At 38.6% G+C, this 17,486-nt stretch overlaps 4 protein-coding genes across 8 annotated transcripts; 2 read left to right on the plus strand and 2 right to left on the minus strand.

The window, feature by feature from the left end:
* The first annotated feature begins 1,884 nt into the window (after window positions 1-1,884).
* LOC140765373 (kinesin-like protein KIN-14B) lies at window positions 1,885-8,562 on the plus strand. 5 transcript variants are annotated; one of them, XM_073104427.1, is made up of 13 exons: window positions 1,888-2,592; window positions 2,687-2,814; window positions 3,018-3,204; window positions 3,596-4,008; window positions 4,083-4,172; window positions 4,324-4,491; window positions 4,608-4,714; window positions 4,836-5,014; window positions 6,101-6,262; window positions 6,351-6,566; window positions 7,024-7,061; window positions 7,176-7,303; window positions 7,600-8,562. In XM_073104427.1, exons 4-13 carry the CDS (start codon window positions 3,765-3,767, stop codon window positions 8,350-8,352), a joined length of 2,085 nt encoding a protein of 694 aa, XP_072960528.1. In that variant the 5' UTR covers window positions 1,888-2,592; window positions 2,687-2,814; window positions 3,018-3,204; window positions 3,596-3,764; the 3' UTR covers window positions 8,353-8,562. The 5 variants fall into 5 exon arrangements, with proteins under 5 accessions (XP_072960530.1, XP_072960528.1, XP_072960529.1 ...); XM_073104429.1 differs by having other exon boundaries at window positions 1,885-2,592; window positions 2,687-3,204; window positions 6,107-6,262; XM_073104428.1 differs by having other exon boundaries at window positions 1,888-2,814.
* A 125-nt stretch (window positions 8,563-8,687) lies between these two features.
* Window positions 8,688-10,645, minus strand: LOC140765374 (pentatricopeptide repeat-containing protein At5g56310-like). The gene has a single exon (XM_073104431.1). The coding sequence runs from the start codon at window positions 10,622-10,624 to the stop codon at window positions 8,945-8,947; it is 1,680 nt and encodes a 559-aa protein (XP_072960532.1). The 5' UTR covers window positions 10,625-10,645; the 3' UTR covers window positions 8,688-8,944.
* A 365-nt stretch (window positions 10,646-11,010) lies between these two features.
* Window positions 11,011-14,253, plus strand: LOC140765980 (transcription factor Pur-alpha 1-like). Its single transcript, XM_073105339.1, has 5 exons — window positions 11,011-11,409; window positions 11,484-11,531; window positions 13,333-13,473; window positions 13,561-13,803; window positions 13,889-14,253. The coding sequence occupies exons 1-5, from the start codon at window positions 11,140-11,142 to the stop codon at window positions 14,039-14,041; spliced, it is 855 nt and encodes a 284-aa protein (XP_072961440.1). The 5' UTR covers window positions 11,011-11,139; the 3' UTR covers window positions 14,042-14,253.
* Window positions 14,254-15,523: 1,270 nt separating this feature from the next.
* LOC140766113 (thioredoxin-like 1-2, chloroplastic) lies at window positions 15,524-17,316 on the minus strand. The gene is made up of 4 exons (XM_073105546.1): window positions 16,885-17,316; window positions 16,457-16,633; window positions 16,193-16,357; window positions 15,524-16,102 (listed from the first exon to the last, which is right to left on the minus strand). The coding sequence occupies exons 1-4, from the start codon at window positions 17,116-17,118 to the stop codon at window positions 15,842-15,844; spliced, it is 837 nt and encodes a 278-aa protein (XP_072961647.1). The 5' UTR covers window positions 17,119-17,316; the 3' UTR covers window positions 15,524-15,841.
* Window positions 17,317-17,486: the final 170 nt, after the last annotated feature.

The raw sequence follows: 17,486 nt of genomic DNA on the forward strand, positions 1-17,486 counted from the left end.
TATACTGTAGTACAATCTCCTCCATGGAAGTTTGTTTGTTTGTTTTTATCAGAGAAAAGCTTGTAGGCACAAAAATTCATTAATGTAATGGTGACAGTCTGACACACAAATTGAGAGAGAGAATAGGCCAATCTTTCTCTAATTTAAGTCTCTCACTTGGCTAAAAAAATAAACTACACAACTAAGATAATCAGAATATTAAACAAATAATAAATACAACGGGAGAGCATGATCGAACATATTCATACGGCAAAGGGCCTAAATTCAACATGAGGGTTCGTTGCTATCCGGTAGTTAAAGACACATAATTATGTAAATCTCCAAAATGCTAGAAAAATGAAACCCTAATGCTACAATAGAAGCAACCCAAAAAAAAACGATAGTACTAAATGATAGAAAAGAAGGAGCATAACACTATAATCCGAGTCAGAAATCTTGTGGCGCTGATTCGAGGTGGCATTGGTAACAAAACTCTAAGCTCTCGTTTAGTTTGAGTTAAAAGAGGGTCTCTAAACAAGTTCAAAGACTCCTAACCTGGTTTAGTAATTTGATATTTTTTTTATCTTTTTTACACCTAACTAAGTTTACTTTTCAAAAAATAATACTAATAAATAAAACTAACTAATTAAGTTTAGAGCTTAGCCTCAAACCAAACAAACTCTAAGTCGGCCACTCTATAGTCAGAGTTCAACCCACTAGAGTGCGTCCCCCTTTCACCACCTCTTAGTGCTACAATTGTCGCTGTCTTGACAAGGCCTATAAATGATAAGTGATAGGGGCTCACTGCACAATCATTGACCTCTCCTTTCTCCTAATGGAAGGGAGAAGGAGGAGAGGTAATAGCAATAATAATGAGGAGGAGAGGTATTAGCAATAATAATGAGGAGGAGAGGTATTAGCAACAATGGTAACGATGACATGATAGGAATGAGTTGTTGTGAAGATGACCCAATGAAGAGGATAAGAGTTCGAGTGAAGAGAGGGGTGAGGAGAGAAGAAAATCTTCACGAGAAAGGGGAGGTCTCTTCCTTCCTCTATGCAAATTTGCATCTGTTGTAATTTCTCTACTTGGAACTCTCTTCTAATCGAGAGTTCATTGTTACGACTTCTATCTTAGTTAACGCCAACGAGATAATAATCAATTAATTAAAGGGGCTCATATTATATAAGTATTCTCAAATTTAAATCATGACTACAATTATTAATTCCGCGGCATTAGGGATCGTTACATCTAGACTCATCAATTATTAGGTCATTTTCATATAGAAACTCTTAACTATCAAATTTCTGCCACCCACTTGACTTGGTAGACAAAAAACATCAAATAATTATTTCATCTTCAACTTATCTCTCTCTCTCTCTCTAATTTCTTTTCTTTTCTTTTCTTTTCTTTTTGGTGGGGGGATAAAATTTCCTCTAAAGCAATGGTATCACGATAGCGACTAAAAATTGATCATACCCATGTGAAGGCGTGTTTCCACTGGAAAGCGCTCTCTCTCTCTTTCTCTCAGGTTGCTATCTTATAGGGACATAAAGCGAACCTAGAGCTATGATTGAGTACTTAGATCTAGTGTTTGGGTCCACAGAATTTAGACTAGAGTACTTGATATCCTCCCAGATTGGTTTAAAGTTACTGGAGAGATACAGCAAGTATTGGAGGTCAAAAACCATGGTAGAATAAACTGGAAACAAAGCCAGGATGCACTCAATCTAGTGGTCAATTCTTGTTGGATAGTTAATAATAAAAAAATCATTGTACAAATTACAAGTTACTATTTTATGAGCCCGAGTTCCCATTAAACGATTTTTTAATATAATATCACATAAATTGACAAGCACCTAAATGGATTGGAAAATTTTGCAGGCAAACAAAGTGACCTCGCATGAAATATAAAAGGGCATCCGACCTGGCACAATTGGCAATATGCCCAAAAGCAAGGTAAAATCTTGTCACGGTCCAGAGAATAAGACATTTCCTTAGAGTTGGAGGTACCATATCCCAAGGCCCAAGGTGGGGCCCTCAAGTTTTATTGGGCCCAAAGTTGTCGTGGTTCGTGGAGCCCACTCCACCCGCTAACATAAATGCTCCCACGTCAGTAAAAGGACAAAATAACCTTCCTCATATTAATGCTGTAATCTTGATGATATATAATATAACGCATGGCATGGCTTCAGGTTCATATCAAGGCTATGCTCTTCAGGTGGCCCATCTCTGTAACTCAAACTAACAGCCCCCGTTATGCAATATTTGTTGTTGAATTCATCCAACTTATCGTAACTCTATAATTTTCTTACTTTCTAAAAGGTATGAGCAAAAGAGTTCTGCTGACTTCTGCTGACTTCTGCTGACATAGCTTGGAATTGTTTGCATTTCAATTTTGAGGAAGGGTTGGAATGGACTTTTCTTCTTCTTCTTCTTCTTCAGATTTTTCTTAAGAATAGGGTTGGATACCTGTGTGGCTTGTCCAAAGAATTTCAGGCACATGGCTGGTGACCTCTAAAGGTAGCTGCAGACAAAGAATGATTCATTTGGCTAACATGATCAGTACTTTAGATATACATCGTCACCTGCATGCCACTAACTTACCTTCTGTAAGCATTCCCACATGAACAACTTGGTACCAGTGACCACTGATGCTTTCTAATTATTCACAGTTTTCATATATATAATGGTTCTCTCCCACAGGCCTTCAGCTTGTCTTGTCCATTTAACAAAGATTGTTCTGTATGGAGCTGCAGGAGCTACTTCTCTTCCAATCTTCTTATTGAGGTCTTCTATTTCCACAGATCAATTTTCCCAAAAACCGCCTTAAGGTAGAGCAAGATCTTTACAGAAATCTTGGTAGAGAAAATAGTACCAGTTGGTTGCAGGCCACTTTCATAGGAGTTCCTGATGTTACTTTCTAATGAGAAGGAAGGCCGATCCTTTTTTTTATCTTTAAGATAAAACCTGCTTGTAACTTTGTTTCCAGTGATGCTCTCCAGAACTTTTTCTGGTTCTTTATTTTCCTCTGCAGGCCCTCTTCCCGCTGTCTTATGGGCTTCTCTCATGCAAAACTTTGATTGAGGAAACAATTGTAAAAATGCTGGATGCCTTGGAGTAGAACTGACCTTTCCTAGAGGAGAGATATCGACCTGGGACTAACCGGCAGGTAGCTTGCAGTGGAATGATAAATAGTATGAAGCTAAGACAGGGAATTTCAGGTACAGGAGAACTTCAGAGAACTTGAAGACTGTATTAGTGATAGTTCTAGCTTTTCTTCTTCTTATTTTCTCGTCTACCAACTTTTGTTCTCTGGATTTTTGCTCACTCTTCTGCTCTCTATGCAAGGTTTCATGTGAAAAGTACTTGTTCACAAAAAATGATAATGCAATAAGGAAAGAAGAGAGCATAAATTCAGGAGACAGATATAGGCTATAAAATATCATGATACTGAAGTAGTCAAACTGAAAATGTAGGATTCGCATGTCATAAATGAAACCTTTGGAGTCTTTCTATATTGCCTTCCAATTACTTTAACAGTTTAACCTACTCTCACTTATCATATTTACATCTCTATCTGACTACTGACCTTATTTCCTTTGTGGATGGCAGAACTTCCTTCATTCTTCAGGAGAAAAAGAAAAGGCATGCAGGACCTATACATCCAAAGAAGGAATCTCAAAGTCGAGCAAGAAGTCTTGATTCATTGTATTCCTTCAGATTCTGAATATCAGCTTCCTCATTACCAAAACCATCGATTACCTGTATCAACTTGGTGAACATGGATGAGCATTTCAAAAATGAACCAAGAAAATCCATTCAGAGTCTGCCTCAGTCTATACCGTCACTTATTGGACTCAAAAGAAACTTGACCTCAAGTTGGATTGAATCCATCTGTTGTATCATCAAGGAGTTGCCATCAAAGAAAACGGTTGGAGATCCAATGGTAAGGAACCAAATAATTGACAAGTTGGAATCTCCTGGTTATGATGATGAAGTAGATGCTGCATTTTCAAAGATTCAAGGTAAATTCTTTAGTTTCTACCCTACATAATATATTTGATGTCTTTATTTACAAGGTTAACCCTGTTTTCTTCAGTAATAGATGAGCTTGCCTCTCTTAATGCCCTTCTAAGTCAGCTAGCACTACAGAGGAGACAGGCACTAAATGATTATTTAGATTTGAAAGGTAGCAGCTTTACCCTGAGCTATACCCATCCCATGCTTATTTCTTCTCATGATATTAATTTGATTATGAATTGATGAACCAAGAGGAGCCAACCTGACAACAGAAAATGGGTGGGCTTATTGGGGTATTTATCTTGTTTTCCTTATTTCAGGGAATATTCGGGTATTTTGTCGTATAAGACCATTTCTACGTGATGCAAGCCATATTTACGAGCAATCTGTGATTACCTCTGATTCAAGCAATGTGTTTCTAAGATTTGCTGACACTAAGTCTAAACAATACAGCTTTGACAAAGTTTTCCAGCCAAACTCAACCCAAGGTACTAGAATCAATGAATCAGGTGTTGAATGTTGTGAGACTCTTACACCATTGTAAATGCAACTAATTTATTCTCATAAACATATGTTCATGGTTATCTTCTATTGAGAATTTCAGAAGAAGTCTTTCAAGAAATAGAGCCGGTGATAAAATCATCACTAGATGGGTATAATGTATGCATCTTTGCTTATGGCCAAACAGGCACTGGTAAAACCTACACCATGGTAAGATTTACTAATTCAGCATAGCTACTTCCCAGATCCTTTTCCTTTTCCTTTTCAGTTGCTTTAACTGAATAACACACTATGTACTGAAGAGCACAATCCTCACCATTCATATCCATAGGAAGGCACACCTGAAGATCCAGGTGTTGTGCCACGTGGATTGCAAGCACTGTTTGAACAGGCAGCGGAGAGCAACTATAAATTTCTGTTCATGTTCAGTATGCTTGAGATATACATGGGCAACCTAAGAGATCTGCTTGTCCTACGAAGCAGGAAGGCAAAGTTTCAGAAATCACCACGGTGAGCTTCTCTATATTGAAGAAAATAGCATTGCCATGACTGCTACATTTATATTAAACAAGCAATAAAACTCAGGCCAAAATGATACTTTCATAACGGGGTAGTAGTTGTTCCTCTACCCTGCTTTTCGGACTAATGAGTGGTCACACAACTCACACCATCACAGTACAGTGTGTCACCATATCAGCATAATTATGAGATAAAGCCAAACCCCATGAGATAAGGTCAGAAAGTTAGAGAGTCTATGGCAAGTAATAACAAATATAAAAGCATATAGAGAGCCTACACGAAAATTTGGCCTCTTACAGGAAGAACTGCAGAAATATAATTTAGTAAAGCCATAGTAAATATATCCGAAAATTCCTTGTTTAATATCTCTAATACTTGGAACACTTTCCAAACATTGATGAGAGAGAGAGAGAGAGAGTAAAAATGCAGTATGTTTCATAGGTTTTTAGAAATGAAACTCGGTTATGTATGTAGTGTTATTTAGCACCTTAACTTCATACGATGAAGAGTATGCAGAATGATGAACACCACAATTTTTAGTTACTCTAAATATTACCTGCGAAAATTATCATCCTAGAGCACAAACACGTTGCCTTTTCAATGTTCTCATTGACAGGATCCTCTTTGCCTTTCGATTTTTCAAACCATCCGAGGTCAACTTTTATCACAATATTCTGCTACTGAAGAATCACAAATGCATTTTACTTTTCATTCCTGATTTATCACATGGACATTATCCTTGTCATCATTGGGAGAGTTATTATTGTCACACTATTATTCTGAAATTCTGAAAGGTTACCTTCTAGTCATAGAGATAATAACATGGACCTTTGTTTCTTACAGTGCCTTCTCTTTTTTGTACTCTTGATTAGCATGCAAAAGCACATGCAATATCTTAAACAAGTCCTTGATTCCATCTCTGTGCTATACTATTGCCTAAATCATACAATCTATTTTTCACAACTGCACTACTATTTCACTAGTACAATTTAATGACTTATTTCAACATAGTATGCTTGATATGACATTCTAATCAGAAAATCAATTGTTTATTAATTTTCTTATTTCTAAACTTAGCCTCAGAATCCAAACAAATCCTGAAGGCGATGTTGAGATTGAAAACCTAGTCACAGTCAAAGTGAGTGACTTTGAGCAAGTGAAAAGATTTTATGAACTGGGAACTCGTTTTAGATCAACAGCCTCTACCATGGCTAATTCCACATCAAGCAGATCTCACTGGTAAAAGTTTGTATCCACAAATATCAATCTTTGAACAATGGGAAGTTACCTTGGAATCTTAAGTGTAGCCATCCTGTGCATGGGACAGCTTGATCCGCATATCATTAAGTTCTTCCGGTGCATCTGAGAGACGTAGAGAAGCAAATAAACTATGGTTGGTTGATCTTGGTGGAAGTGAACGTCTCTTAAAGACACAAGCAAGTGGAAGAAGACTTCAGGAGGGAAAAGCCATAAATCTATCACTCTCAGCCCTGGGAGATGTCATCAGTGCACTTCAAAGTAAAAAGCCTCATGTACCTTACAGGTAGCATTACCAATAAGAGCGATGATGCAATTTTATATTCCCATCCCCAGATATGTGTCCAATTTTACATTATCACATCTGAGCTCAATTTTCCTTACTCTAGCTTTTCTTGCTGTTTTTATGTATGCTTTATCCACTGGGCATCTTCCAAGTGCTCTGGAAAGACCCAAAGACCAACCCCTGGAACCCAACTATTAGGCTTCTAATGTGCTTCGAAAGATCATCTCTCTCATGTACAAGACAAGCTAGTCTTCCAAGATTTCGATGACTCTAATGCCTTCAATAAGCCTGAAGTATAATGTTCTTTTTTATTACATTAATGTGGGCACCACTTAATTCAGCTATGTGCTTTCTTATATAGTGGATCTACTTAATTGAATAACCTGACATCCTTTCAATTAAAAACTGCTTCAATACAAATGCGAAGTCTTGAGTTCTAATTTTCCATATTTAACAGGAACAGCAAGCTCACACAAGTTCTGAGAGATTCTCTGGGTAAAGATTTTTATATTTTTATAACCAAGCTCATACTTTGTTATTATTCTACCATTCTATGAAATTATATAGGATAGAAGTTTTATTGTTATTCACCTTGTGCAATGGTTGCAGGATCCGATTCAAAAACTTTGATGCTTGTTCATGTCAGTCCCAAGGAACATGATTTATGTGAGACAATTTGTTCCTTAGGATTTGCAACACGGGCAAGAAGTATTCACCTGGAAAATGAAGAACCAGCAGTAAGCACTTATTCACTCACTTTAAAATCAGCGACGGCGAATATTAATTCAGTTCTACATAAACTGTATCAAATATCATAATGAAGCAGATATCAAGATGCTTAGATAATCCTGTATTATATAGTGCCCAAAAAAATTTAGCACTATTCCGACCCATATCTCGTGAGTTGGTATTCTTAGCCATTCATGCAAATGGAAGTCAACTAAGTTTGTGCTAAAACATATACTATCTTGTTAGTAAAAGATGTCTAATTCAAACTGAAGTCATATAAATATTTGTTTTTGACATGAAACAGGAAATGAGAGCAAGGAAAGAGCTATTAATGGCTGAACTGGAACAAAAGGTGGCACAGTTAGAAGGTGAATGCCAAGATGTTATAAGAGATGTCAAGAAGCTTGATGAGAAATTGAAATATTTAAGCAGACCTCAACCACAAATTGACTCCCATTTCAACATTTCATGTCTATCCATTGAGGAGTTGCAGTCCAGCAGATCGATGAATATGCAGAATTCCAATAGTTCTCTAGAAGCTTCAGCTAGCCTGCCTAGATTTATGCGAGCAACAATTTGCAGTCAGCAGAAAACTGGCTTAAATAATCACACTTATTTAAATACTAGAAAGAAACCACCATTACATTCAAAGAGGAGGTCTTCCTCAGTTTGTGCTGAATCTGTAATGTCCCCAGAGAAGTGTGTTGCTTGGCAGTCTGACTGCAGCTCAGAGTGCAGTATACCCGCAACTAGCTATGTGAACTGGAGGCAGAGTGAAAAAGATGGAACTGCCCACAGTCTAGGCGACTCTGAGTCTGAGATTAAACAGGTAATTCTGCCAGAACAGGAGAAATCACCAGGAAGTCAAATGACTTCTCCAGATTTGACTTCTCCAGATAGACACATTGAAGAGCCAGAAAATGTATTTTATTTCTCTTCAGGAAAATTCGAGCTTTTCCTACAGAGTCTTAAGTTAGCATGGATGAGTGCTCTTCTTGGATTGGGAATTCACAGTCTTGGATTAGGGAATGATTTCTTTCAGGGCTTACTATTTTAAATGATGACTCGAGCTTCTTCTTAAACAAGGTGAGCACTGAACAGACATCATTATTTGACTGATGTACCACAGTGCCATAGGACTTTCAATTTACTCAAGGACACAAAATGTGTCCCATTATATACTCAATATTCCGTATATCAGAATGTATCTTCTTCCTTTTTTGCCAATAACATATCATGACCTAATGTAAATGATGAATTTTGTCTATACAGGATTTTTTTTTTTTTTTGCAACATATGAAGTGCAATTATCTCTCATATCCTATTTATTCTTTCATTTCAAGTAGATACCATGTGAAAATAGAAATAACTTCAAGGATAATGCTGGAGAGAGGACAAAACTCACATGTTTATATGGTCTAATGCACATGCAATACATCAAGGATTGACCTGTGTGAACTATGAACAGGACTGCACTATTTGCTCAACTCAACTGCTGTTAGTAGCATGGTTGTATAAGTACATCACTCAATGAACCCTCATTCGGAAGTACACTTCTTTTATCACCTGCCAATATTCTTGGCAGAGCTCATCTTGAACTGCTTACTAAGTTTCAGACAGTAGCTTTGTCTCACAAAGCATAATAGATGTTATCCTTCTTCAAAGTCAAGAAATCCTCCACAAAACTTGGGGGCATAACCAAATGTCTTTAAATGTCTGTTTATATTGCAAAGAACTTTATGCATCCTCTTAAAGCAAGGATGAGATCCATCTCTAGAAGTGAATTCATGAACCATGCCATCCACTTCAATAGAGCTTGCTCCCGGAATATTCTTTACTCCCCTATCTTTCATCACCTTCCTAAGTTTCCCAACGTCATCCCACCTGTCCTGTGCTGCATAAATATTAGATAGAAGAATATAGTTTCCGCTATTGTGAGGTTCAAGTTCAATCAGATTCACTAAAGCCTGTTCTCCAAGATCAACTTCACCATAGATTCTAGAAGCAGCTAGAAGAGCTCCCCATATCGCAGCATTTGCTTCAAATGGCATGTCTTGGACTAGTGCCTGGGCCTCCTTAAGACAACCCGCACGGCCAAGAAGATCAACCATACATCCATAATGCTCAACTTTTGGTTTGATCTTGTACCATAACATCATACGGTCAAAATACCAACGACCCAAATCAGTCAATCCTATATGGCTACAAGCAGATAAAATTCCTAAAAAGGTGACATCATTTGGTTCAACATTTTCTCTTTCCATCTGCTGAAACATTTTCAGAGCATCCATGCCAAGCCCATGCAATGCAAAACCTGCGATCATCGTAGTCCAAGTTATGACACTTTTGTGCTTCATTTTTTTAAAAACCTCGAATGCTTTGGCAATATTACCAGACTTGGCATACATGTCTATAAGTGCATTCATGAGTGGAATTGTCCTATACAACCCATGCTTGTTTATAAAAATATGGATCCACTCCCCCAGATCCAGAGCACCCAGATCAGCGCAAGCTGAGAGCACAGCTAACAAGGCAATCTCATCTGGTTCCACGCCATCTTCCACTTGCATCCTCCGAAACATCGCAATTGCCTCATCCGGACGTTTCATCTGAGCATAGCCACTGATCACTGTTGTCCAAGAGACCACATTCCTCTCCGGCATCAGTTCAAAAAGTACGCATGCATCATCCAAATTACCAACCTTGATATACCCAGTAATCATCACATTCCAAAGAACCACATCTCTGTGAAGAATTCCATCAAACAACATACGGGCATCATTTATGCCTCCACAAGAAGAATACATATAGATCAAACCAGTCAAAATATGAATATCTGAACCCAACCCAATTCGTACAACTTGGCTATGAACCTGTCGACCCAAGTCAAGTACACCCAAATGAGCAACAGCCTTTAGCACAAAAGGAAATGAGTAAGTATCCGGTCGCAAACCCACGACGTGAATCGCATTATAAAGAAAGATAGCATCTTTGGCTGAATCAGATTGCGAGAGGCACCTAATCATGGTATTGTATAAATAAATGTTGGGTTTTTCTTTGCGTTGGAAGACTAAGTAAGCGTACTCCTTGAAACCCAAGAGAGAGCAAGCATGGATATATTTACTGAGGAGGAGGTTATCCATGTCGAGGCCTCGAGAGAGCATAAAGGCGTGGACTTGGTTTATGTGGCCGAAGGTGGAGCATTGGGTTAGTAAGGGAATGAGACGGTGGAGCGGGGTCAAACGGGTTTGGCTTTTGATGGGATATGGAGGCGGGAGAGAGGAGGAGGAGGAGGAGAAGAGACGAGGAGGGAGGAGTCGAGAAAACATCGAACCGGAGGAGGATTTGGATTGAACTGAGCATTTAAAAAAGAAAAATTAATGGCAACTGTGATATTTTGAAAATATTTCAGTTGCAAGTATGTAAAATTAATAATAATAATAATAATAATAATAATAATAATTTGTACAGTATTTCTTTTTTTCTTTAATAAATTTCATACTAGAAAAAAAAAAAAACTTTTGAACAAATTAGAACCAAGTCCAATAAGAAGAAGAAGGGCCAAAATGAAAAGTTACTGTTGGGCTTATAAGCCCATCGCGTAATTAATTTTAACCGCTGCAAGGCTAAGCATGCGGCGAATCTACGCGCGGTAAACATCTCACGTCCAACATCCACGGGCACGGTTAAAACCGCGTCCTCTCAAAAGCGAACCCTAACCCTAATCTCAATCCCGTTGCTCGCAACCCCGACCCAATCCCCACGGCGTCGCTTCTCGCCTTTGCTATACGATTAGGGTTCTTGTTCGACGGATTAGGGTTTTACTCTTGGGTGTGGAACGCTAATGGAGGGAGGTGGAGGTGGAGGTGGAGGAGGTGGGGCGGACGTGGAGCTAGTGTGCAAGACGCTCCAGTTTGAGCACAAGCTGTTCTACTTCGATCTGAAGGAGAACCCGAGGGGGAGGTATCTTAAGATCTCGGAGAAGACGTCGGCGACGAGGTCCACCATCATCTTGCCCGTTGCCGGAATCGTCTGGTTCCTCGACCTCTTCAGCTACTATATTAGTACGGACGAGCGCGACGCCTTCAGCAAGGAGCTCAAGCTCGATACTAAAGTTGGTTCCTTGGATTGATCCCTTTCTTTGTTAGATATGTGGATTTGTTTGCTGATCGTTGTCGTTGTTTTTAGGTGTTTTATTTTGATATTGGGGAGAATAAAAGAGGGCGCTTTTTGAAGGTAATCTTTTTGTCCTGTCTGGGATTGCTTTTTATGGTTTCCCTTAAAGTAATCATTTTATTATCATTACTTGCTGGCTTGTTTCCCTTTTGGTGTATGCTCCAGTGATTGCTTATTTGGACGAGCGTAATTAGAGCGTCCATCTCAAAATGTCAGGAAATATACTTTCTCAGATAGTCCAACATTTGATTTACATCATGGTTTTTGTTGGCCTTTTATAGTGCCATTTGGCTCTGTGGATAAAATATTTATTTTTAGCATGGAATATGATTTCTTTACAAGTTAAGGTTCTATTATCTCAGCTTGCACTTGTGTTAATTTGACAGAAACTTGCTTGTTTTGCATATCCATTGATAGTTAGTTGCTTCTGGTGGAGTGCATTAATGTAATCCGTCCATCCTTATTCTGAACCTAGTTCTCGAATTGCCTATATTTCAATATTCCTGTTTGGCCTTGGATCTAACTTCACATGCCATCTTTATGCTAATATGTTAAATTGTATTATTAGTTGGATTCCTCTTAGCGAGTAAATGTATTATTTACTGAAAAATTCATATGTTCATTGTTTTAGTTATCTTACTTGATTGAAGTTTCTGCTTTTTGCGGACTTCTGAAAGAACAGTGCATTTTATTATTTCTGTTCAAAGTAGTATTGGGATATTATGTGAAACTATTGCATCAAATTGGATGCCTACCCACTTAAGTCTTAAATAGGGGCTCAGAATTTGATCTCCCTTCTCGTTATCTGCTATTCAACCGTAATATACTTTTGATTAGTAATTAAGATCATCAATCATCTATTTAGTTCTATATGTGTTTTCTTTTGTTGTCCTCATTGATTGTCATCAGTTTGTATAGTTTAGGCCATACATGGTCATTTTATTGCTGTAACAAGATGAGAGATCAAGTGGATGATAAATAAAATTTAGATACTAAAGAGATAAACAAAATAATCTGTCAATATCGGCCAATAGAAGCAGAAAAGAACATAATTGGCTGTGATTTGTGAGTAAGATAAGCTTTGATCTTCTTTATTCTCAGTCTTCTCTATTATTAGTGTCCAAGTATGTATCATTGTACACTGGCTAGAAATGAAGATCATGCGTTCATTTTGTGAAAATTCTAAAACCTCATAACGAGGCCTCTTTTCAACTTGCTGGTGATATTGAACCTATATCATCTAAAAATCCTTGCTAGTGTGCTATTAATTTGCTTAATTGTCAACTAACTTGTCTTAAATCTGATTTATCCCTTTTGGTGTTTAGAGATGTGAGTTCTCAAGGAATCTGACATCAAGTTTTAGGGAATACAAGATTGGCAGTTGCGGCAATCTAATTGATCCTTCCATTGGGTGATCTCAACTCAATTTTTACTTCACAATAATGTGGTATTGGTGATAAGGATCACCACTGTTTTCTTGTCTTCAAGTAACTTATATAAGCAACAACACTAGCATACTGTGCCTTCGCTTTTCCTTATGTACAAACTTATTGTTAAACTGCTTAACTATTTCAAGTCATTGTTTGCTTATGCAAGCAATATGAACTTGAGGGTCCTTACTGCTTGAAGATTGTGTGATATTATGGTTGGGACACATGCTGTCATAGACATGCTGTATGCCTTTTTGCAATCATTATAAATTTAAGGGAAACCCAAATATGATGATCTTGACAACTTAACATGCTTTTCAAATCACTAACCATGTCAATTTATTTGTCTAGTCATTGAAATTGATATCGTAGATCACCAATAAAATGGTATGCGGGCTTCTATGGAAATTGATGAAGTTACGGTCCTGTAGGTTTCAGAAGCATCCGTCAATAGAAATCGCAGTACAATTATTGTTCCAGCAGGAAGCTCTGGTGAAGAAGGATGGGAAGCATTCAGGAATGTTTTACTAGAGATAGAAGAGGCCTCCCGGCTTTACATTGTACAGAATCATGTAAGCGTGGATTAACCATTATATGCTTTGCTGCTTGATACTCTAGAGCATGCCCTCACTTTGTTTCTCTCTATTAAACTGAAACAGCAACATATGGAACATACAGAGCGTCTTCCGGGACTTTCAGATGATGTTGGGGCTGGCTTTATCTCAGGACATTCGGCCCAATCGTCCTCGGGGCCAGAGTTGCCTGTTGACCGTTTAGTTGAACTGCCTCCACAGGATGAAATTGGTGGAGCAGGGATGTCCAAAGTAATAAGGGCAGATCAGAAGAGGTTCTTCTTTGATTTGGGTAGCAACAATAGAGGTCATTTCTTAAGGATCTCAGAGGTATGGTGTTCCTGATGTAGCTAATACCATGTTCCTTTTGATTCAATAATTACATTGCTAACTCTTTGCCACATCTGAAATGCAGGTGGCTGGAGCAGATCGATCGTCAATCATCCTACCCTTGTCTGGCTTAAAGCAGTTCCACGAAATGATCGGTCATTTTGTGGAGATCACCAAGGACAGGCTTGAAGGAATGACAGGTCCAAATGTGCGCACGGTTGAGCCTTCACAGAGATGATCAGTTTGATTGTTTTTATCTTGTAGCTGCTTGTCTTTCCATTCTCTAGTTGTGTCCCTGAAATTAAGATCTTGTGCCCTTGTGTAGAGCAATGTTATGTTATTCATGTCTTGTGGGTATTAATAATGTTCCCTATTCCATGGTGGAGACTGGCGAGTTGATTTGTTTGTCTAGCTTTGTTTCAGTGAGGAATAATAAAACATATTTGTTCATCTGGTGGTATAAAGTTTGGGCTCCTAGCATTAATCGTACCTATGTTTCCATTCTTCAGTTAGATTGCGAGTTTTCTGGGCATATTCTGCAGTTAGTAACCTTTGGACTCTTGTCATCAAACTGATACGGATTGCGATGAGCCTGAAGGATTATAGATCTTTTGTTTATCTATATATTTACATTTGTTTCGACTCAAAACGGTAAGAACCCCTTACCTCGAAGGAAGGATAAGAATCTCATTTATTCTGGATTAAGAATCTCACTTCACTATCAGTGTAAATTCTCGCATGTATTTCTTATCCAAGAATAAGAAAGGCTTCAATACCATTGCTATTAATCTGCATCTTGCCAGGTGGTTGGATGAATCTCTTATCCACGAATAAGAAAGGCTTCAATACTATTGCTAGTAATCTGCATCTTGCCAGGTGGTTGGAATTTGCACTTGGGATCGCCATCCGTTACCTCATAAGTCTTCTGTAATCTATTCAACTCCCAACGAAGGTAACAAATGAGAGGTGGAAGAAGGACAGGTGGATGTATGATTCCTTTGGTAGCAGTGAGATCCATAATCCAGAAACAAACAATTGCATTGCCATGGAACGCGTGTCTCAAATCTCATCTCACTCTCCTAATAGCATTTGGAAACCGCGGCCAAAGTGGGCTCCCGCGTCTTCTTTTATTTGTGGAATCTGTCATATTGTGGTGGCTAAGATATGACTCTCTCTGTCTGGATTCACTTCTACTGTCACCGTGACCAAAGTAATCTCGATTTAGCATCATCTTTGTTGGATATTGAATGATAGGAACCAAGTCAGAGTTGTCATGCATTTCCACTTGCCAAAATCCGGAGAAATTTAGCACGAAAACAGCAGCTAAGTTTGAATTCTGAATGGCAGGAACGAGTCAGACTTGTTGTCAAGCCTTAATCAAAACAAAATATAGGCTCGACTTCTATGATGACCAAAATATATTTTTTCTGTATCACGGATACGAAGAAATCTTAATCTTGCTGCCTGTTAACTTCCATGTTCTCTACCTACCAAACATTCAACTTCACGATTCAAAGCTTTTTGCAATTGATTAATCCGAAAGTAACGTATATTTTCTAGCACATTTTATTGTATTTAAAAGCACATAACTTTATATATATATATATATATATATATAAGATGCAGACACGAGCTCATTGGCAAAGGTTAACTCCGTTTCTTTTTGGGTGTAACCTGCTTTGCTATATCACATGAGAAGAGGGGCAATAAAGGGCTCCAGTTTTTGTTCAGAAAAGAGAACCAACTCACTAATTCTGCAGTGATACAGGAAGTAATACAAGAACCATTCAAGACTACTCCCCTAATTGTACAAGCTATTTCAGCAGACTCATGAAACTAAAAAAGCTCGGGCCTGCATAGCCACACCTATAGAGCATATGAACAAATGGAAAAGCTTGACTAAGATCCCACCCCAAGTACCAGAGGTGTTCAATTGTAAACAACATGGAAAATCATACACTTAGAACTGTACAAAACCCACTGAGATTTTTAACATCCCAATGGACCATCATCATCATCATCATCATCATCATCATCTTTATCTCCCAGATCCAACTAACAGTGCCATCTCCTCAGAATCCAGAGTGGCCCTTGGGGCTGGAGACATAGGAAGCTTTGTGCTTAAAGGAACTGCAAGCTCATGAGTGCTGGGGACTAAGCCTGGCTTCTTTGAGTAATTAAAACAGAGGTCTTTGTTTGCAGCTAAAGCCAAGAGCTCTGACTCCTCCAGCCCCTTTGGTGGCCCAAGGCTGCACCTTTCTGGGGTGTGCTTTGCTAGTGCATCTTTAAATTTCTTAATCTGCCATAGAAGGAAGGAGATTCAACAAAAGAGCTACAAGCTTCTCAATAAGAAAAGACAAGCTATTGCATGGAGTTGTTGAGAGCTCACAGTTGCATTGGTGCAGCTAAAGCTACATAGGCGACCTTGTGCTCCCCTATAGAATCTAAAGAAGGGGAGGACATGGACATTCAAGCTATAACACATGGACTTGTGCTTCTCATAGTTTACTTGGAGGAAGAGGACATCTGGGTTAGTCTCAGCAAACTGGCAAACCTGCACAGAGTTAGGTTGACGAAACTTAAATGAGATCTACCAGTTCTTAATCGAACCAAAAAACTATAAAGTTTGATAAAAGAGTTTTAAAAGTTATACCTTTGGATGAAGGGACCTGCAACCTCCACACCCTGGGGAGAAGAAATCCACTATGACGAGCTTGTCGCCGGCGTTCAACAAGGAGTCGACAAGATCTTGTGCCGATTCGATCACCTTCATGTTGACCTGAACCCCCTTCTCCCACCATTTCATAGCCTTCCCTATGGAAAGAGTCATCTGCAATTCAGAGAAATCACCACCAAAGTTATTAAACAAAATCAAAATCAAAATTTAAGGAAAAAAGAAAACCAAATTTCACTTTTTGAAAAGGAAAAAAAAAATAAAGATACTATTTTTGTAAAGAAAAGTCAAAAGAGAAAAGGGGACAAACCTAAAAATATCCTCTAAAAATCGATTAAAAAAATTAAACAAGTAATATAAGATAATTAACCAGAAAAGATAGGAAGCAACTTGAATCATCAACGTACCTGTACAGGCGAGGAGACGGTATTCCCCTTCGTGTGGTTTCCTCTTGAAGTCCCCAAAACTAATTTCACCCCATAAAATCGACTGTTCCGAGAAGAAGTACGTCCGCTCTCGATTGCCAGAGACGAAGACCGCAGAAACCCAACACTAGACGAGCTCCTCCTATGGCAAGAACTACCAGGAGAACGATGCCCGCAAGGCGAGAAGAGGTCTCCTTTCGCCAAAACCTTCAACATAGGTCCCAAAATCGAAGCTTTTCTCCCAAAGAGAATAAAAAAAAAAATCAAGATCAAATCAACCAAAGAAAAGACGAGAGGTATAGATCAGAGCAAGAGATCAGAGAAGGCAAGGCAAGGGGAAGCGAAGGGAGCCGAGTCTTCGAGAGAAAAGATCAGAAAAGGGCAAAGGAAGCGGCGAAACGCGAAAATGCGAAATTGGTACAACTACACCTCCCTCCTTTTATTACAAAAAAAGAAAACATTAAGATAACGGAAAATATTCATTTTTTATTATACTTAACTAAATCAAGACCCTCCATTTTGGGAGTAACGACAGTCAACCGACCCAGTCGACGGTGATGAGGAATTGGAGATCGTCTTGGCGC

The sequence above is a fragment of the Typha angustifolia genome, chromosome 8, assembly GCF_048772165.1.
Source record: "Typha angustifolia cultivar Huaian chromosome 8, ASM4877216v1, whole genome shotgun sequence".
NCBI classification, from domain to species: domain Eukaryota; kingdom Viridiplantae; phylum Streptophyta; class Magnoliopsida; order Poales; family Typhaceae; genus Typha; species Typha angustifolia.